This window comes from Pectinophora gossypiella, chromosome 5 (assembly GCF_024362695.1).
Source record: "Pectinophora gossypiella chromosome 5, ilPecGoss1.1, whole genome shotgun sequence".
NCBI lineage: Eukaryota > Metazoa > Arthropoda > Insecta > Lepidoptera > Gelechiidae > Pectinophora > Pectinophora gossypiella.
This window is the reverse complement of record NC_065408.1, coordinates 11,368,709-11,391,393: the sequence shown is the minus strand read 5'-3', so window position 1 is coordinate 11,391,393 and position 22,685 is coordinate 11,368,709. Positions and strand designations below refer to the sequence as shown.

At 36.1% G+C, this 22,685-nt stretch overlaps 1 protein-coding gene across 1 annotated transcript in view; it reads left to right on the top strand.

Annotated features, from left to right (window-relative positions):
- The window catches only part of LOC126367096 (uncharacterized), a 46,641-nt gene extending 30,701 nt beyond the window's left edge, over positions 1–15,940 (top strand). The window contains exons 2-5 of the mRNA XM_050010501.1: positions 7,158–7,230; positions 13,487–13,671; positions 13,896–14,274; positions 14,819–15,940. Coding sequence (XP_049866458.1) covers positions 7,207–7,230; positions 13,487–13,671; positions 13,896–14,274; positions 14,819–14,872 — 642 coding nt within the window. The 5' untranslated portion in view covers positions 7,158–7,206 and the 3' untranslated portion in view covers positions 14,873–15,940. The remainder of the gene's footprint in view (positions 1–7,157; positions 7,231–13,486; positions 13,672–13,895; positions 14,275–14,818) is intronic.
- The last annotated feature ends 6,745 nt before the right edge of the window (positions 15,941–22,685 follow it).

Below are 22,685 nucleotides of genomic sequence, written 5' to 3'. Positions count from 1 at the left end.
TTCAAACGCAACTCCCTAGTCCTACGCGTAATTGCGTACAATTCAACGTGAGGCGAATCCAAACACTACATAATAGCAAGTGATAAATAAGCCTTTAGAAAAGCATTCAACATCACAGCAGCATTGTAAATGAGGGCCGCCGATTGCCAGATTATTACATACGCACAGTTGTAAATTAACCCGAGTTGGCAGCAAAAAAGCCTTTCGAAATAGGCACATAAGGAGGCAGGCGCGTTCCTGATTTATTACCCGGCAAGAATGCAGTGGTAGCCAGTTTATGACAAATTCTCTCACACGTTTAGGGAAATCTAACGCCCAACTTGGTAACAAACTGCAGCCATATCTAATTTAATTTATTACTAGTCGCCGCCGATTGACGTCCGCTGTCGAATCGCTCAGCAACTTCGAAGTGAAGTCTGATTCCTTGACGCCAAATTCCTTTGAGGACTGGCTGTTCTTGCATTATGTAGTATAGTGGTTTTCAATGTGCAACCATTATCGCAAGTGAAGGTGCAACGCTAGTATTCGAGCTAAATATTCATAAAGGTCCATTTATTTTGAATAATTTGACATCTGTCAAGATCCATTATTTTTGTCTATATTTTACCGTGACATTGTACCGTGATATTGTTTATAAAAAAAGAATAACGGAGTTTGTTATATAACTTTACCTACGCTGATTATTAGCATTAATGACTTTGCAGATTACTGTAATCTAACACTGTCGTGACAGATTGATGACCAGTACTTACCTATATTATGATCCTTACTTAAGAGTTATGTCATTTTATACAGCAAAGTATTGTTCCGTCAATGTCAGCACAGTCGTTGTTATTAAATAAAAAAATATATAAAAAAAATACACTTATAAGTACTTAAATATAGTCCGCCCCTTAATCTCTATTTGGATTATGATAACTAGTAGGAGCATGTGTCTACACTCAGCGGGATCCCCTGTCTGGGAGACATAAGAGTGATGCAGAGAATTAGATCTGAATTTGTTCTACTGAATTATCCTGAAAACAGAATTTGTTCCGTTAAAAAAACGGAAATACAAAGTTTTCTAACCGACCTCCAGCCAGCGGGATATTTCCCAAAGTTAAGTCTGATGAAGTATAAATTGGTATTAACTTTTAGATCTGTATTTATTCTGTTCAACAAAACAAAAAAACTACTTCTGACGTCCTTACTTCAGCTACAATAAAGCTGCAATGAAACCTCCAGTCAGCGGACTTTTTCTCTCAATGACATTCTTTTGTAACTTTTACACTAATCTAATAAAAAATTACCTATTTACGACTATAATTTCACTTAAATTACCTATTCGTACATCTAGTGCTTAAATTAAAAAGTATAGAATTTGAACGATATTATTTTAGTGTAAAAGTTACCAAAGGAATGTCATTGAGAGAAAAAGTCCGCTGACTGGAGGTTTCATTGCAGCTTGATTGTAGCTGAAGTAAGGACGTCAGAAGTATTTTTTTTGTTTTGTTGAACAGAATAAATACAGATCTAAAAGTTAATATCAATTTTTAGTTCATCAGACATAACTTTGGAAAATATCCCGCTGACTGGAGGTTTCATTGCAGCTTGATTGTAGCTGAAGTAAGGACGTCAGAAGTAGTTTTATTGTTTTGTTGAACAGAATAAATACAGATCTAAAAGTTAATACCAATTTATACTTCATCAGACTTAACTTTGGGAAATATCCCGCTGGCTGGAGGTCGGTTAGAAAACTTTGTATTTCCGTTTTTTTAACGGAACAAATTCTGTTTTCAGGATAATTCAGTAGAACAAATTCAGATCTAATTCTCTGCATCACTCTTATGTCTTCCAGACAGGGGATCCCGCTGAGTGTAGACACATAGTAGGAGCCTTAGCCTAGTTGCAAACGACTATGTCAATCGACAGTGACAGTGATAAAAATGCATGGGATTGACATAAAGTGACATAGAAAGGTAAGAAAAAATAGGTAAGGGAGGTAAGTGGTGAGGTTGTAAGTTGTGTTATTTCGTGTTTTGTTTATCTGTTACTGTGGTGTCCCTTTATAATAAACGTTTCTTCTTTCTTCCTTTCTTTCATAGGACGTCATGTCAATCCCATACATTTCAATCCCACCACTGTCCCAGACATAAGCCGAAACTTTCCGACACACGTAATCCAAATTACTCGTAGAAATATTTCGATATAAAGTTCACAGCGATGGGCGAAATAATTCGTGTTTACTTAACATTTGCCCTTTCTTACGAAAACTTTGACCCGGCATTGCCAAACTTGAGGAATAAGATAGAAACTGTGTTTGCTTAACAATATTTAACACTTAATTATAGTTATTCAGATTGAAGTTCATTGCTTCCGACGGTTACTACAGACATGAGCGGAGCGTGGAAGTAAGTGCAAGTAAATTACAAGTATCATTTAATCATTTATACCTTTTGTAAAAAAAATTATAAAAGGCAGTGCAAGTAAACACGAGAAGTCTATTAGGTTAGGTTATTATTACGTCCAAATGTGTATCAAACTCAGTGTTGTATGTGTCATTAAATTACAAAAAACCTTTAGTTTTATAAATTAGCTAAGTTTAGTCTTGAGGCATATGTACTTTTTTTTATTATATGGGCTCGCGTTCGATTACGATCTCACCTGACGGTAAGTGACAATGTGGTATAGGGTGGGTGACGTATCTAGCAAATTGAATAGTTTGTGACCCGCAGAGATAAAATATTTTATTAAATTATACCTTAAATTTCTTTACAAACGTCGCTTACCGCCTTCGCCCATTTTCTATGACCATAGTCATTGTAATTACCGAATCGAAACGGATTATTTTAGGTTCAGACCTGTCACGCAACACTGATAAAAATTACGAGATAAGATAAGATATTTATAGCATTCCTGATGTTTTACATAAGTCTTAAAAGTAGAGGAAAGTACAATCAGGAACCCTGGGCATACAACAACAATGCCCTTACAGGGTTCCTGTTTGTAACCTTGTAAAATTATACACAATGAAAATAGAAAACCAAGAATAATAAAAATAATAAAGATTAAGTTAAAAAAGAGCATGTCTATTTGTTCATTGTAGTTGACCTGTGACCTCTTTTATGTCTTCAACCAGTTTGGGTTTGGAGGAAGGAGGCAAACCCACCATTTAATATCTGGTCTGCGGACGAGTATATTTTTTTTTTTGTTGTTTACTCGTTTGAATGGTTTCTTGAGGCTAGACCAGTTTACTTCGGACTAATAATGAAACGACCTTTTCATTCCCTTTATTATTATTTATTTAATAAGTGAGCCGCCATTTTTAATACATTATAATATTATTTTCACTGGCCACATCTTTCAGAATTACACCTACATGTAAATAAAGTTGTAACTTTGTGATTGGTTCAGTAATGGGAGTAAAGTTTTACTGCTGATTGTTCCTGTTCCTGTTGTATTTTATAAACCGTTTTGCTTCTAAAGAGTTATTTAATCTTTGCATCTTCATTAAGTCGAGATTTTTTATATTGGTATTTTTGTGTGAACAGCGTGTATACAAACTGGGTCATGCAAAAAAAGTTTTGATCGCTACGTTTTTTTTAACGTGACTAATTGTTCGGTTTACCGCAGATGGCTTTAACTATGTAACCGGATCTACCAGTATCGTCTCTGTAGGCTTAAATGTTAAAAAAGGTGATTTTTCAGAAACACGATTTTGCAACTAATTAAAATTAAATTACCTACACGTAACATCAATCACTCAAAAAGTTAGTGTAATCTATAATTTACCTACTGTAGCGATAAAGAAGAGGAGTCGCTAACAATTAAATAAATTTAATAGGAAATGCAATTTAAGTAATTTAAATTATTATAGATTAACAAGAACATAGTTAAAAGGTAACAACGGTAAAAAAGGATCGAACTTCACCTACCTCCGTTGATCAACGAAAGTTTTAAATATTATGCCGAAAGGTATACCAAACACTGAAACAATGCCGCACGGTGCTTTAAGAATTTTGAAAAGGCTTCCTAAATAAATATTAACAAATAGCGGAAATAATATTTAAAAAAAACGTTCAGGAATATAAAAAGGAACACAAAAGCAATTTGGTTCTTCGCAGCCGTAGTTATTCCGTCGATCCGTCCGTCTTGTAGGGACCGTTGAAGCGATACAGCTTCGGGTCAGGAAACGGGTAACGGCAAGTGACAGGAACCGCAGAGTCAGAGCGATCGTAGCGACTTCGCAGTCGCAACTCGAATCATATATAGGATCCGTGGGGATGGGGCGGCTTCGCACACGATGTAGCTCCAGGTAAAAACCAAAACCCAAGGGGATTTCCCTTATCTACAAAGATAAATAATAAAATAGAAAAGAGGAATCAAAGAAAAAGAAGAAAGAAGAGCAAACCAACACGAACTTACCAGGGAAAATGAAATACTATAATTATATCACCAGAAATTACGTTTTACGCTTCACAATTAAAACAGCACATTTAATAACACATACAGAACATTAAATTAGATTTTCCAGATAAAATACAAGAAAACCAATAGTCAGCCACAAAGAATATCTCTCAAATGTCAAGAAACAAACAAACAAACCATGGAGACAAATTCATATTTCAAATTTTAAATATAGCATACGTCCAAAAAGCCAGAAAAAGAAAACTTGATAAGCAAAAAGATTGCGCTGCAGCAAAATTACGCTGCACTACATAGAGTGCAATTTCGTGTTTTTCTACTCCATTTGTTATGAAAACATTTAAATGGTGCATTACGGATTGGGTGCGATTGCAAAAAAATAATTTTGCGATCACTTTGTGTAACCATGGTAATATCTGGCCGAGTAGTGAGAATTTCGTCCGCGGCAAATCTGCAATAAGTCACGCCATAAGAAAGGTAATACTTATTTTATATAAAGTATGACTTAAATCTGATATAAAAAATGGATTTCCATTAAATCAATGTTTTAAGTTTATGCAATTGTTTCGTAAAAAGATGTACTTGATAAGGATTGTGTGTCTTGAATGAATAGTAATCTACCAATCATATAATAATAAATCACTTAAATACCACATGATGATAATTTCAAATAAAGCTATTAATTTGTCTTCATAACATAAGCTGACGACATAAAAATTATATCTCAATTGGGATAGTCAGAAGTTTGTCCATCGCAAAATGACCTAAGTACTCACCCCTCACCGAGCTTTCTGTTAGGCCAACGTGATAGGTGGTGAGCCGTGCCGCCGCGCGCCGTTGTAATGATCGAGGTTCGATCATTACAACGGCGGTAAGCGGACCCTGTCAAAAAAGGGATAATGCTAGGAAGATGATGATGATGAAGAGAACCCTACATCATAATCTATTCATCATCATCTCCCTAGCATTATCCCGTTTTTCACAGGGTTCGCTTACCTAATTTGAAGCTTTTGACAGGTCCGGTTTTTTACAGAAGCGACTGCCTGTCAAACCTTCCAACCTGCGCAAAAGAAAAACCAGCCCAATACAGGTTAGGTCACCTCCGAAAATGCATTTCTCGGGAATGTGGGTTTCCTTACGGTGTTTTTCTTCACCACTGAGCACGTGATAATTGTTTATGATCCAAACATGAATTCGAAAACAAATTCGACAATCATTGGTTTAGGCCTGTGCTGGATTAGAACCTGCGACTTCAAAATGAGAAGCAAGCATTCTATCACGGCTCGGTCACCTCGGCTCGGGTGGGTTACCAGACCTCTTCATCTTTAGAAATAAAAATAGATTTTCTTTGTTATGGGATGACATACGCTTTATGTACCGTGCTCTAGACTACAAACGCGGGGTACCGTTTCTAATGGAAAAAGTCTGTTTCTAGAAACAAATTGAGTAACATCTAAAAAAAAAACAACAAACAATTCCGGCGTATATGACTGTTACCGATGCAACACAGAGTGATCACATTCGTATTTATGCAACGCATTCTAAATCTGAGCAATATTTATGTAAATGGTTCCACTGTGCAGTACGTTTAATGTGCTTTTAATTTCAGATTTGTGTATGTAGTAGGTATATCGTTCTAGCTATGGGTGTTGTTTCAGAATACGTAGGTAATTAGAAAAAGAATGATCCAAAAATACGGCTACGTACAGATGTTGCTGCTAATGCTGCTATCTACTAAGGCTAGTTTCCAACTAGTCAAATCAGTTACATTTTACTAAACGTGAAAACGCGAAATTACTATAATAGAATTTGCACGAAAAAGCACACTGTGACGTCACAGCAAAACGTGATCAAATGTCGGACTTATTATTACGGTTTTCTTGATTAAAATTCGTAAATAAGTTAAATAGCAAAAAAAGTGTTTTGTTAGTTTTAGATCTGTCTTTATTTAGTAATCAGAATTTAATAATTTTTGAACCTAGTAGACGACCCAATTGTACACGTATGCTTAAGTTAAAATAATTGTTTTGACAACTGAAACATAAAAATACCTTTTAAAAAAAGTTATAAAAAATATTAATTCTTTACAAAAATAAAATTATTAATTAAAAAAGTAAAGAATTAATATTTTTATAACTTTTTTTAAAAAAGGTATTTTTATGTGCAATTGTCAACAAATTGGGTTAAAGAGACAATTTTGACTTACAACAATAGGATTGCTGCAAGTGATAAGCATTTGGAACTAGAGCAGTCCTATTCCTCATGAAGACTGGTTTGTCCAACATCTATGCCATCTCTAAATGCCTGTAATAACATGCGTTACAAAATCAACCAAACGAGCCGCGTCACTATCTAGTAGCATTTGTAACCAAATGTCAGGCTCTATTAACTTGGAGCATTGTGATGCGTGAGCGAGATAGGTGAGTGGTTCACCTTTCTTCTCGATTTCATAACACTGTACTCTCCTCTTGTAGCCAGCGTTATTAATGGACATTACTGTCAGATAATGCACCTCATAAACATTAAACTGAGGGCAATAAAGTACCATACAGACAGCGCAATTTCGGAGATCCTTTTTTATCGCCAAAATTTCCGAATACTGACAAGACTTTTCATAATTACCGCAATTAGTATCCTTAAACAGCGCGATATTTAAATCAATGTTGCCAAAAGAATCAGTGGAGCATGCGGCATTTTAACAAGCCCAATCGATTAACGTACACGATTGACTTTAATTGGATTTTTTGTTTCAGATAATTTATCGCGTGATAAGGTAGACAACCGGCATATACAACGGGAAAGATGAAATTTTCGTTGAGGTTACAGGTATGTAATTAATTAATTTTATGAAGTAACTGTATTTTGATTGTTTCCGAGTTATGTTGTTTGTATGTAGTTCCTTCAAAAGAGAAAATAATAATACTACTATTAGGTATAATATTAATTATACACGCGGATTGTTCAAAGGAGAATACCTAGAATTTTTCCAGAATTCATTTTTCCATTTTACTTACTCAAACCCCCACCTTAAAATTCATCCTACGAGCGTTTTGCTTAAAATTCTGTTTAAATCTCGAAATAAAAACTTTCGCATATTATGTTATGTTTATGTTTTATTATAACAACACAACAAAACATCACGCGTATATCCGCGGAGGGGTAGGCTGGTGTCATCATCATCACTAATTTGTCGGTGTAGCATCCTTCATGCTACTTTTTAGGGAAAAATAAAGCAGTGGTTTCCCTCTTGCCTTCTGCCCCGCAGTACTCAGTCTGACGCGAGTGGGATGGCGCCCAGAGTGGTCTATTTCAAAGCCATACTAGGCTGTCAGTTTGTAGTATATATACCTGTCCTTTACCCACTTTCCTTTTTTATCAATTTATTTATTTACTAAATATGAATTAGCATGTACACATAAACTCACGCCTATTTCCAAGCAGAGACTATAGAATTCCATTTGCTTCGATCCTGACACACTTCTCTTGCTTCCTGCTTCCTCCACATTCATCACTCGCTTCTTACACGCACGTCGGTTCAGAGTAGATCGTATTAAACCTTTTTTTAAGGATATCTCCAATTTGGTTAAAGTAAGTCCTTCTCGGCAATTAGCATGTACAATTAGAATAAATAAACCCATTTCTTTCGCAATAATGCATTACTTTAATGAAAACATTGTAAGCGACTTTCAACCGTTTGGAAATTCCAAAGAAACCCCGGCAGAGTGTACTAGTTTTTTTTATTTACACATTTCAAATCTTAGATTACAAAATTTGGATGTGCTAAGTCCACGTAAACAATAGCCCGTAGTAATGTGAGTTACGAATAGTGATGGGCAGGGAAAGAAAAAATTGGGTGGGAAAGAAAAAATATCGGGAAAATATGGGAAAATAAAATAAACACCCGAAAAATTCCCGAATCATGGGAAAATATTTTTTATTTAATTATTTTTAATCTTATTATTATTTGTATGTCGTTTCCATGTCTCGGGTCGGGTCTGTCATGGAGTCCCGGACTTTTGGAAGGCGTGGGTGGGGCCGAAGCCAACACGTAGAGGCCCCTTAAGACAATTTACTCTAAATGTGTTGTGACACCAACCGGCGATTATCCCTGTATGCACTTTGGGAGTGCACCCAAAGACAATCCCTGGTTCGTAGTCCTACGACTATTGCAGATTATGGGAACAAAAGGAATTGGGCTATTGGGTTGGGGGTTAGTGAACCTATATACTGGGGCTACTGCGCCTGCTCGACCAATGTTAATAACAGAGATACATTGGGCAGGCGGTGACTCGTCACTCACTGGTTGGACCACCTATCTAGCCGACGCGACTGGATGGCAAGACAGCAACATGGTTGTGAGCATCTCAGGGTGTCAAGAGGTGTACACCGCTTTCTGCGAGGCGGTTTACCCGCCTTACCAACTCGCGACTTATGCATCTTTCACTTCCACCCTGCGAGCGTATAGCTCTAACGCCCCACTCTGGCTGGCCAATGAAGGCAAGCCAGAGGTGAGAGTCCTGCGGCCCCCGCTAAGGTCCACTCCGGCCAGCCAGTACTGTCACCATCTTTGTTGCTCTTCTTTGGACTCTCTAGTAGTGCAATGTCCTTCCGATAGTAAAGTCTCCATATTTGAAACCCATGTTCTAACAGCGGTCTGACGTAAGTAAGTTTTGTAAAGCCTAAGAAACAATTCCGTATCTATATGATAAAAAGCTTTTCTAATTATGTATAAAAGGGAGTTATCCTTCTTAGTGATTCCAATAATGTGTTCGTCCCACTTTAGATTATGTGTTATCGTTATGCCAAAGTCCTTTTGTTTTTTAACACACTCGAGAGGTTTTGAGTCAATGGTGTAACTCAACGTGGGGTGGTTACTTGCCAATGTGATTAGCCAATCTCGGGTCCAAGCAATTACTCTATCAAGATCATCTTGGATTATATTATAGCTAATAAGTGGATTCCCCGTTATTTTCGTATCATCTGCAAAGAGTGATATATCAGACATGATACCATGTTTAAGATATGTAAGGTAGATACTGAATAAAATAGGTCCTAACACCGATCCCTGCGGCACACCGCTGAGGACTTTTCTGGGAACAGAGTATGATTCTCCGATGCGCACAGAGAATGTGCGATTTGACAGGAAGTCTTCAATCCACTTCACGACATTGCCTCTGATTCCAAAGGGCTCTAATTTAGCAATCAATGGTGTGACAGAAACTCGATCAAAAGCTTTTTCATAGTCCAAGTAAATAATATCTGTAGGTATTCGTGCCTCCCAATTTCTTGCACAAAACCATTTTTGCTCCTCGATGATGACATTCTCTCGTGCCAAAAGCATCCTATATATCCTATAATATGTAGATATCTTTGCATGGAATTATTAAAATCGAACATTCCATTCAAAATATATTACAAAGGAGATCATCAGCTTTCCATACTTTGGCCGGCCCAAATTTGAAAGTGCCGGTCAGAGAAAAAAATGTGTCAAACCGTTCGAGTAGATTGTTCTGAACATTTTTTACTATGACACCAGACGTGTATGACCATTAGTTTGGCTTTAATTGGATTTTAAAAATCTCGACTTTTCATACATTTTGTAAAAAATAATATATGTCCGTTGGGAAAAAAAGGTATACAGGCGTATTACAAAGGACCATTTATTAGTATGGCGCCAAACTTCTATGACCATTATTTGGACTTTCAGTTTTGGTTAATATGTTAAAATGCCGGCCATCGAAAAAAATACGTCGAATCTGTCTAATAGTTGCTTCTCAATATTTTTTAATAACACCAAACATCTATGACCATTATTTTGACATTATTTTTGGAATTTACGTTTTAGTTTAAATATGAAAAATGCCGACCAGCAAAAATATCATGTTGAGAGTATCGAGTAGATGTATGACCATTAGTTTGGCTTTTAGTGTATTTTAAAATTTTTGTTTCTTATTTATTTTGTATGAAAATAAAGTGCTTTGGGTAAAAAATGCGGTACGGCGGATTACAAAGGACCTTTAGAACATTTAATAATCTGGCGCAAAACATTTTTGACCGTTATCTTGACTTTTTATTCGTCTCTCTTTCCGTTGTATACACTTTTCTTTAAAAACAGTAGTTTCTTAAGCGTGTATCACCATCAGGTAAGGTAGTGGTCAAACGCAAACCTATTTTTCAAAAGACGACCACCATATTACGCCTTTAGCAAGATAGTTCCATTATCACTAGATAAAACTTTTTTTTGATTTTTGGAAAATCGAATTAAGTTCAAAATATTGGTCATAGTCGTTTAATGCCATAGTAATAAATATTCTGACGATTCTTTAAATAACGCGCCTGTTATATTTTATTTTTATACAAAATGAATCAAAAATCAAGTTTTTTTAAATCCAACAAAAGCCAAACTAATTAATGGTCATACACGTTTTTGTCATAGTGAATAATGTTTACAGGTATCTTCTCGATAGCTTTGACATGTGTTTTTTGCTGACCGGCACTTTTCACACAGAAACTATAACGTAAAGTCCAACAAAAGTCAAAATAATGGTCATAGATGTTTGGTGCCCTAATAATAAATGGTCAAATGGATAAGTTCTAACGGGATATACAAATATTGTTTCATGGCCGGCACTTTACATTTTCACCAAAAATGTATGAAAAATACAGTTTTTTAAAATCGAATAAAACCGAAGATATTGACCCTACAGCTTTGGTGCCATAGTAATAAATGCTCATATGGATAAGATCTAACGGAATATAGCAAAATTATTTTTTGGCCGGCACTTTGACTTCTGGGCCGAAATCCGATGATCTCTTTTAAGTTTTTTAAGAGTTCATACGACACTACGACAGAAGATAAATTGGGCATAAGTAGGCATACATTATATTTAAATGGTCTTTGTTGGAAATCCTTACTTTTAATACAAATATATGCGATAAAAAATATTTTCCCTTGAAATGGGAATTTTTCGGGTTTTTTCCCTCAGAATTGGGAAAATTCCCAAATCGCGGGAATTTTCCGGGTAAGAACCCAACACTAGTTACGAAGCATCAAATAACAAAATTTTAGAGCAAAAGCTAGTTTAAATGTTGCCTTTTGTGAAGATGTGGTATGATTTACTAATTAAAAAAAAAAGTTTTGTTAGGTATATCTGGAGTGAAAACTATTTTCTTTTATAGGTATATATTCAGAATTATATAAATGTTTGACTATAATTTCTCCAGTGGGGTTAGCCAAGTAGCAAAAGATTACGATAATCAAGAGTGACAGTGATAAAAATATATGGGATCGAAATAAGGTTACATGTCAATCTTATATATTTTAATCACTGACATTGCTGATTGTCATGATCAGCATTGTCATAATAACGACCTCCGTGGTCCAGTGGTTGAGCGTTGGGGCTCACGATCCGGAGGTCCCGGGTTCGTATCCCGGTAAGTAATTTTTATGGTATGTCCTACCACAAAAATTACTTTGTGATCCCTAGTTTGGTTAGGACGTTACAGGCTGATCACCTTATTGTCTGAAAGTAAGATGATCCGTGCTACTTACTGATATAATTACGTAGTCGTTACATGAGCGGTTCGGCGGCTCAATAATAACCTTGACACCAGGGTTGATGAGGTTGGTAGTCCACCTCACAACCCACACGATAGAAGAAGAAGATTGTCATAATTAATAACAACCCTGTTGGTAAGTGACTATGTACTTACCTGGCAAATGCATGTTCATTCAACTTTAGCCTTGAATTCTCCAAGATTATAATGTTCAATAAACAGACTGCTAGGCTGTTCCAGTCCTTACATTTTACAAAACACAATCTATAGTTTGAAGAGATACGTGTGAAAAAAAAGGATGTGCTTCACTGACAAAACAAACGTTTAATTTTGGGAGAAAACATTATTTTTTCCCATGACCATTCCGATTCTATCTTTGTTAACCTAACAGATGTGTGAAATACATAGCAATAGTTCAAGAGCAATACGATTCTTCAGTTTTACGACGATAGAGTTCCCATGAGATGGTTGTGTTTTGTATACTTACGTGTTTATCTAATCACACACAAGAGATGTTACGTGGGAATGAACTATGCAACCACTCCAAGGCCACAGAAGATTCTTATAATGCTTAATCTTGATTGAATTTTAATTAATTCAAACCCACTGGTACGGAAAACGGATGCTTTTATTTCTAGCCTGGGAACCGCACTGTTTTCGCAACCGGACTATATTTTTCTTTTTCTTCAGTGGTAACACATTTGGCAATAAGTTTTGCTAGGCCTTAATGCGTATTTTATCTGATAATGTGAAGCAATAAGAACAGAAAGAAGCTACAATTCAATACTCTAATTTAAGGTGCTTAAGTACTTAAGTCGTTTTTTAATTACGGGATTTTTACGAACAGCAATGCAACAAAATAGTAAGAATAGACAATAATTCGATTTTGGTACAAGCTACGGTAATGATTATACATTCATAGTTACACAAAGAATACATGTTTTATGCTATGTCATGCTTATTACAAATACATGACTTTAATTGAAGGAGTATATTTTGTAGATACAAAACATAAATTGGATAATTTAAGGTCATTGATGGCACGAATATGTAGGAAATAATTTATTATTTGGGTTCATTATTGTTTTAATGTGAGTAATATTTTTGTTTGGAGGTTTTTATTAATAAGATAGATAGAATTTTATAGTCTAAGTATTTCTTGAATAATAAGAGACATGAAGATAAACTTGTTTATAAGTAGAAATTTATGTAACAAATCAGAGGCATGTGAAGTCCCCCATTTGTCTGGCCAAGTAGTTAATCCCACTTGCGGCAAATCTATAATAAGTCACGTCAAAAAAAGAAGTCGGAAAGTACCTGTTAGAAGTTTTAAGAAAGTAATACGCGGTTGGTAATGCGATAGGTAAATGCGTCGATAAAAAAAAATGTCGCGTAGCCAATAGAGTTCGTGTATCTATTTATCTACTACTATTAAAATACAACATAAAAGTAGGAATTTCAGTCATATAACATTATTATAAACTCACGACGATATCCAAATAACTTTTAAATTTTTGTTACTCAGCTGCTGACTTGCCTGGTGCTGTACGCGTCATGCGCACACGCAATCATGGTGAAGTTCGGTACAAAGGGCGGGCCCATTGAGCCGCCACCGCCGGAACCGCCGCTGCCGGCGCCGCAGCCGAGCCGTGTTCCGGCGCCTGTTTGGGAGGAACGACTTAACGACAATCCTGACCCCAATGCTCAATGGTGAGTCTCGATTTTTCATACCACTTCTGGATCGCCCTAATCCAGATCTATCCAGATCAATTTTACGTTTATTGCTTTCGTGTTTACGAATATTATTGGATTCTGCATTACTGACTCATATGAAAAAACCAATCTATTTCAAGAGTTCGGAAATGAAACATACCCTCAATCTTCCACAGAACTTATTGCAAAACCATACTTTAACGTGACTTTTTTTTTGATAGGCGACCCCAACTCTTCATACCTCAACCACGCTACACCCAAATCGTGTTCAACAACGAAGTGCCTATCAACAACGCTCAACGATTTGTCAACTCCTACGTCCCGCGACATCAACCTATCCAGGCTCCTCCAACCACCAACTACTTCACTCCTTCTCAAATCCTCAGTTCCCAAAGCCTACCTGGATTCGGTATTCGATACTTCCTTCCTGCGTACGTCAACGACCTTCAACAGAGGAAGCAAGAGTTCAGACAAGCAGACGCGAAACATAATGAAATTGAAACCAATGACGTCGTTGGTGCGAGTGTGGAATCTCCAAGTGACGCTCAGTGGAAGTATGAGAAGGAAGCTACGAAAAGGACTGTAAGACATCCGCAACCGGTAAGCAAATACATATTTAATTATGATAATGTAATGAGTTCGTTTGGACCAGGTCAAACCCAGAACACTTAAGCGTCTAGTTGGATGTGACGAAGTTACGTATGTTTCTGATTATTTGACATATTGTATTCTTTTATATATATTATTATGATAAAAAAATAATAATATGAGCGATTTACCAATAAGTGTTACAGGTGTCTCATTGAAAAACAAATATTTTTATGAAAGAACCAGTGTAGCAAAGTATACTCCATAATAGTTTTCGGGTGAATGGCATAAAGCCTGTGCCTTGTAGTTGCGTTATAGTAATATCTTCAATGTATATGTGTATGATTTTATAACAAATTGCCCCTTAAGTTAAGCCAATGGATTTGTCCTTGCTTTATAATACATCTGATAAAAAGCTACTTCACGCGTTCGCCGTTGAGGTCCGTCATAAAAGTTTTATGTCGTCCGGTTTTTCAATTTACTACTTTAATTTAATAGATTTGTTCAAATCAAAATTTTATCGCTTGTTAATTTGATATGTTTTCTCAATTTGCAGCCAACCCCATACCCGTATCAGTTTCCAGCCTACATCCCGAGACGACAGCAGTAACTCAGTAAACAGTTTCTCACTATCATCGCAGTTCAAACGAACACCTTGAGAACTTTGTATAGTACCTAACTTAATACTGTGATGTCGTTAAATATAGGTCAGTCACCGAATGATGACGATTTTGATAAACGTACAAACAATAGTAGATATAAAATGTGTGCGTCAAAATATAATTAACATTTTTATAATAGTGAACATAAACACAAAGTCGTCATTAATCGGCGGCAGAGCTTTAGATAGTAATTTAGTTTAAGATAAAAGTGCCAGATGATAAAATATTATTACGACATAAATTAAACCTTTTATAGGCAGGCTGAAGATTGTTCAGATAAATGGTGTTGGCGGTTGTTTACCACGAGCATAGCGAATTCCTAAAAAGCCCAGTTTTGAAAATAATCGTGATGAATGGAACATAATGTGTTGCATTATTCATTGTGTGTGAAGTATTAGGTATATGTGGAAAGCCGAATGTTAACATCAATTACTAAAAGTGTCCTTCTACGCTTCGGCAGCTCGACTTGCAGTCATTCGTAATTTTTTTCATAGTTCCTTTCGAATTTCAACCGTGATTTGTTTGAAATACAATTACTTAGAAAGTAATTACTTTGTAAATTATATCTTTTGTTTTACTTTGCATTTCTTTTTGTTTAGATTTTTTGTTTCCCAAAAGAAAATAATGTAGAGAAAGTGATTTTGGTAGTTTTCGTGCAAAACATAGTCTACAGATAAACTATTACGTATTCAGTCACCGTGACCGGACGTTTTTGTCCACAATTGTCTATAATATTTTCTTTCTTACTTTGTAAATTACTTCTAATTATCTAGAGAAGAGAGTATTGTTGTTATTTCGAATTTACTTTTTCCATGCGAATTTGTAAAGTTATTTTCATTAAAACTATGTCATTGTTGTTTTTTAATACGTAATTCCTATGAAAACGACTGTTTTCTTTTCATGTGAATTATGTTGTCTATACAAACAATATATTTTATTATTCCCTTAAGCCCTAAGTTCTATGGCTGTAATTATAATGCTTGTAAATATGTAAAATAAACAAACATACAATTTTATTTGTGTTAAATCTTTATGTTGTACCTATCCTTCACTAAATAAATACATATTTTTTTGTGTTAAGTCTATTTCTCCAGGTTGATATTCTAATAACACAGAGAATTATAAACTTAAATACTTTAAAAAGATTCTTATACTTTTTTTATTGTGGACTTTTTGTAGATTTGCCGCAGATGGCATTTGGCCGGACAAATGGGCAGCACTGAGGGCAACTTGTATTTACACAGTTTTGAATAAAAGTCACCTAAATACTTAGATAAGAACCAACATAAAAATCAACAACAAACAACATAAAAATACAACTTAATTTTACAACAGAATTTCCTTGACACGTGGCAAATTACCTGCAATTTTATTGTAAAGTCGATAATATACGTTTGATAATATATATTTTGTATGTTTGATAGAATTACAAATTATGCCTCGAGTTCTATGCCCTTGTTCAATAATTTGTTGGAGTAGTGACATTTTACGGCCGACCCAGCTTATTTGCAGTAATATTTATTGCAGCTTATGTAGGTAAGTACTTATTTTATCATTTATATATACAAACTTAAAAGGTTATTGACACGTGTCAGTAGTTGAAAAGCAAGTAAGAGCTGTGATTTTAGGCGGCTTAAAATCTTAGCCAAATAGTTAACTATTGACTTCTTTAAATATGACCTCATCACCATGCATAGAAGTAGCGAGTTGAGTGTGTTCCATACCTTGATTGAAGTTTTCAGTTATTAAAAGTTCAGATAAATTAAAAAGCCAATCTAGCCTTAGCCAAGTGACTAAAAAAACAAAAATTGTTTTGATATCTTGTATCGTGTTGGTAAGAGCCGTGGTAGCCCAGTTGGTAGAACGCTTGCCTCTCACTTTAAGGTCGCAAGTTCGAATCCAGATCAGGCCTAAACCAATGATTGTCGAATTTGTTTTCGAATTTATGTTTGGATCATAAATGATTATCACGTGCTCAGCGGTGAAGGAAAACATCGCGAGGAAACCCACATTCCCGTGAAATGCATTTTCGGAGGTATGTGACCTAACCTATATTGGGGAGATGATGATGATCTGAGGAGCTTGGTGGCGCAGCGGTAAACGCGCTCGGTCTGCGATTGTTGAAGTTAAGCAACTTTCGCAAAGGCCGGTCATAGGATGAGTGACCACAAAAAAAAAGTTTTCATCTCGAGCTCCTCCGTGCTTCGGAAGGCACGTTAAGCCGTTGGTCCCGGCTGCATTAGCAGTCGTTAATAACCACCAATCCGCACTGGGCCCGCGTGGTGGTTTAAGGCCCGTTCTCCCTCTCCATCCATAGGGAAGGCCCGTGCCCCAGCAGTGGGGACGTTAATGGGCTGGTGATGATGATGATGATGATCTTGTATCTACTGTGAACCGATGTGCGTGTTTGGAACGAAAAAAAGAGCTTGAAATTGAGAAATTGCAGTATAGCAATAATACCGCCTATTATGCTTATTTTATCCGTTTGTACCTGTCCTATTGTTATTTGTGATGTAAAGTATTATTGATTGATTGATTGAAATGATGCTATTGATATTGATGAATGTTGAGGAATCAAGGGTAGTATGTCAGGATTCTTCTCTCATGTGGGTTGTGAAGTCAGTGACGTCATCAATCCTGGTGTTAAGGTTACTATTGAGCTATTGTCAGGATTGCAGCAAAGTGAATTCCACAATCTATGCTTAACCCGGTGGAAGAAAAACGTGAGTACAATCTTAAGTAAAGTCATAAGCAATATCATGTACCGACTTTAGAACTCTGTCGCTCTATCATATTTGACATTTATTGAGACTTACCGTTTAATTTGTCAAAAAAGTTAATGTGACATGGTTTCATGGCTTCATTTGTTTTTTTCTTTTTGACGTGACTTATTGTAGATTTGCCGCAGATGGCATTAACTACTTGGTTGGATAAATGGGGAGCGCTGAGGGCTCTCACCCGGTACAAAATTCAAGACAACAGGCCTGAGGGTGCCCAGTTGGGCGCGAACCTCGGCTCAGGGCGTCGTCTGAGAGGAAGAATATTTAAAAGAATTAATCGACCATAGTGGGTCGATAGCAATAAGCGCTGAATGAGGGAAATCGTCGACCACACCGGCGGGGTCGGTATCGGGGTCGAGGTTTCAAAGTGTAGACATATTAGTACACCGTACGTAAGTTATAGCAAACCAGCATGAATATGTAATAGGTTAAAGAACTAGCTAATCCAACTATATTGACTTTATAAAATCTAATGTAATACTGAAGTATGAAGAAAACACAATTCAAAATTGCAGTTCACAATACAAGTGCGACTACAAACAAAAGGGGCCGGGCCTATTGCGATATAACTTTTCGAAGTACCAAGATTGCTATTAAACCCTTTTACTTCGTAATTACAAATGACCCGTAAGTATAGGTTTGCCATTAATATCTCCAGCTAAATACCATATTACTGTAACCTAAGAAACGAGTAGGGCAAAGTAGATTTAGTTTAGTGAAGAGAATCGAGATTTTCGCGCATCGCAATAAGCGATGCCGATAATAAACAAAATTTAACGTGTTGTAATATATTTACATTTTTGAATGGATTATTTATTGGTTTTGCAAACCGTGAAAGAAAAATTGAATTATTATAAGATTTGGCCTAAGATACGGCCTCTGTGGTCCAGTGGTTGAGCGTTGGGTTCACAATCCGGAGGTCCCGGGTTCGAATCCCGGTGGGGACATATCACAAAAATCACTTTGTGATCCCTAGTTTGGTTAGGACATTACAGGCTGACCACCTGATTGTCCAAAAAGTAAGATGATCCGTGCTTCGGAAGGCACGTTAAGCCGTTGGTCCCGGTTACTACTTACTGATGTAAGTAACTAGTCCTTACATGACCCATGTCAATAGTAACCTTGACACCAGGGTTGATGAGTTTGGTACTCCACCTCACAACTCACACGATAGAAGAAGTTTATAAGATTTTTTAGAATCATTTTGGAGTAGATTGTAAACCCTCCACAGAGGTCTTAGCCAAGTTACAATCGATTATGACATTCGACAGTGACAGTGATAAAAATATATGGCAAAGACATGTCACCTTATGCCGCCTTATGTACATACACATACATACATAAACTCATGCCTATTATTTTTGGTATTTCTGCCTTATGTGACAGTGATAAAAATATAATATAGGATAGACATGTCACATTATGCCGCCTTAGTGACAGTGATAAATATATATGGCATAGACATGTCACCTTATGCCGCCTTATGTCAATCCGATACATTTTTACCACTATCACTGTGGATTGTCATAATTGTTTGCAAATTGGCTAATACCCCAGTATTCTCAAATGTCCAGTGGTAGAGAAAAGTGGGCAAAAGAAGCTGCAGAAAAACCTCGGCACAGGTTCTTAGACGTTCTTTTTTTAAAATATTGTAATACAATTTAGTAATTTGAAAACGAATTCACAGTATCTACGAATAAAGGACGTTACCTAGATATTATACCATAATACACGTCATATTTTGCTGATGATAATAAGATCTGTGGTGGTGTGTGGTTATCGGTCATCTCTGCCTACCTCGCAAAGGTATCGTGAAGTGAGTTATTACGATAGATGACTATCGCCGTAGCCACAGAAGCGTTCAAATGCCTAACATCCTCTTAATTGGCGCCCCGCAGGCTATTATATCTTTAGAGTGCAGATTTCTTCCTTAATAAGTCCATCAATGGTTTCGGAATCCGCAATTTATTAGCGCATTTTTTAGAATTATACACGACATACAAGTATAAGATTTGTTGGATTTCATGAGACGTGGTCAATGTGCTAATTGGCCTACATTCTGAAGAATAAGGATTCCGTGTCTACTAACAATTTTTTATGTGGGAAAATTTATCTTGGGCCTTGTATCTTAGCGATTATCTATAACATAAATAGGTACTAGGTTCTTAGTCGCTGTACGAAACTTGTAAAATGTGGTAGAAGTTGTTTTTTTATGATCCAAAGGTAATGGTGATAATGATTCTATATGTTCTCGAAAATAAGTTGATAGTGCCACATGATGCATAATGGTAAAACCATGTTTTGGGCCTTATAAAGTCTAAAGCATCTTGACACCATTCCATCTAAGTATTGGTACAATGATCAGTTCATGTCTGTATTAAATAAAAATGAGCGTGCAAAACGAAATAGAGTAAAATTATCGCTTTTTAAATAAAAAAAAAACCGCCCTCAAAAATCATAAAATACAAAACAAACACAAGAAAAACACGCAGAAGCTAAAAACCAATAAATAATTTTACATTTACATTTATGTAAAAATATGATACAACAAAACACAAATATTACTTACTTAATTAAATATCTGCAACCATTTTCAGAAAAGAGAGTATTTTTTTTTATTTATGTGCAAAATTTAACACAAAAAACTAATTTCATTAATCAATTATTTTTGGAGTCGGTTCCGTAGTAATTTATAGTTGCGCTGGCACTTCTTTTTTTGAAGTCGGTTAAAAATATAAGGTACTTATACATTTTTTTACATTTACTATTTAAGAATGGTAAATCTATAGCTATTTCGCCAGTTGCAGACCGCGAGCTAAGTTAGTTCAGCTTAGGTCGCATAGCTGACGAAACTCTCCATAGCGTTTGCATAGTTTGCAGTCTGCACACATGGATCGTCAGTGGTTCGACAGCTTCTTAGCTGCGAGCTAAGCTTAAACTAACTATGCTTATCTCGCAGTCTGCAACCAGCATTTAAGTTTTGGTAAAGTAAGATCATTTATACACACACCTATTTATGGACTGAGACCGAAACAAGTACAACTCAATTTCAACAGATTGGTACTATATTACACGCGCTTAACATGGATTTGTGACAAGTATTTTCTTCTTAATAAATTCAATAGGCAAATTATGAGAATATTTACTATTTCCATCAGAATGTACATTGATTTAACCTATTTACTATGCAAAATGACACTGTAAATATTTATAGGATGAAGTTACTCAATAGTTGTGCTAAAAAACTAAATAAATAGGGATCAGATTAGGCGTTAGGCTCACGATCTGGAGGTCTGGGTCCGATTCCCGATGGGGATATTGTCAAAATCACTTTGTGAGACTGTCCTTTATTTGGTAAGGACTTTTCAAACTTAAATCACCTGATTGTCCGAAAAAGTAAGATGATTTCGTGCTTCAGAGGGTACGTTAAGCCGTTGGTCCCGGCTATTAGACGTAAAAACACCTCCACCATCCCGCAGTGGATCAGCGTGGTGGAGTATAATCCATACCCCCTCCGGTTGATTAACGGGAGGCCTGTGCCAGCAGTGGGACGTATATAGGTAGTTTATGTTTATGTATGTGTGTGCTCGAGCATCATCAGTATCCATCTCCTGCAAAAACCCACGTCTTCATAAAGAATTCGAAATTCAAATAAACCGACCATAAACTATCCGACGGCCAGTAGCACACATCACAGAAGTGAAGTAAGTATGTATTGTACTCGTACTAATAGACGGTCTAAAGTACAATTATTCACCAACGTGCTTGTGTAAATACGACGGTAAAGTTGGAAGTGGCGCAAGATATATGCGAGGTTTGTCAATGATGCAAATATTACTAAGTATTTATTGATATGGGTTTAGTTTTTATTATTCCGTACTCGAAGGGTAAAAACACGGACCATATTACTAAGACTTCGCTGTCTGTCTGTCACCAGGCTGTATCTCAAGAACTGCGATAAAAAAAACACAAATTGTGTATTTTTATTGCCGCTATAACACCAAATATTAAAAACAAAACAAAATCAATATTTTATGGGGACTCTTATGCAACAAGCTACTTTTTTTTTGCTTTATTGCTTGATATAAATAATGGCAACAAGTAGGCAATAGGAAATTAGTATGCCTACTGTTTTGTGCGCGAGTCCAACTCGCACTTGCCTGGATTTTTTTTTCATAAAACGAAATAGTAGGAAATTAAACTATTATAGTTTATCACTGTTTGTCTATTACTGTTTATCATAAACACTGTTACCTACCACCATCATAAGCTAGTCCGTCTACTGAAGACCATTCAAGTAGTGTCTGCGAGGCATTCCAGATTTTTACCTATAAGTAATATTTCTTTTCTTTTCTTTAAACTAGTTTGGCATTATTGATCTTTTCTCAATTACGGCTGCTATTTACAGCTAAGACTCATATCAGGACATTGAGCGGTTCAATAGTAAACCTACTCGTATAATACCAACCCTAAGGGTTGTTGAGGTAGGTCAATCCGATACAATAGATGACAAATTGTTTTTTTTATTACTTTATTTTCTCTACTTTTTGTTTCCAAGCTACAGAGAATATGCGATGCAAGAAATGCCACTGTTCTTTCAAAAAGTATGAATTTTAAACAAATTAACATTCTTCAACCTCTGACATTTGCCGACCACTTTACTTAAACGCTGATCACTTTGTTATACTCGAGTGCGTTCTTAAATTATTGTAATGTAATCAACTTCCGCACAGTGCCATGAAAAATGTTGTCAGACAGGCTACATGCTTGCTACGTGCAATTACATGGAACCGGTTTTCATTTTCCTCGCTTGTTGCTATTTTTTTTCATAATTGATGTCTATATATAGTACAATTAGACAATGCGGTCTGCATAAATCTGAGGCACGATGGGTGAGGATGGAGTCCCAACGTGTCGGTAGAGTAGTGGGATTATTGGTAATAACGACGACAAAATAACGTTTTAAATGCAACAGAAACAC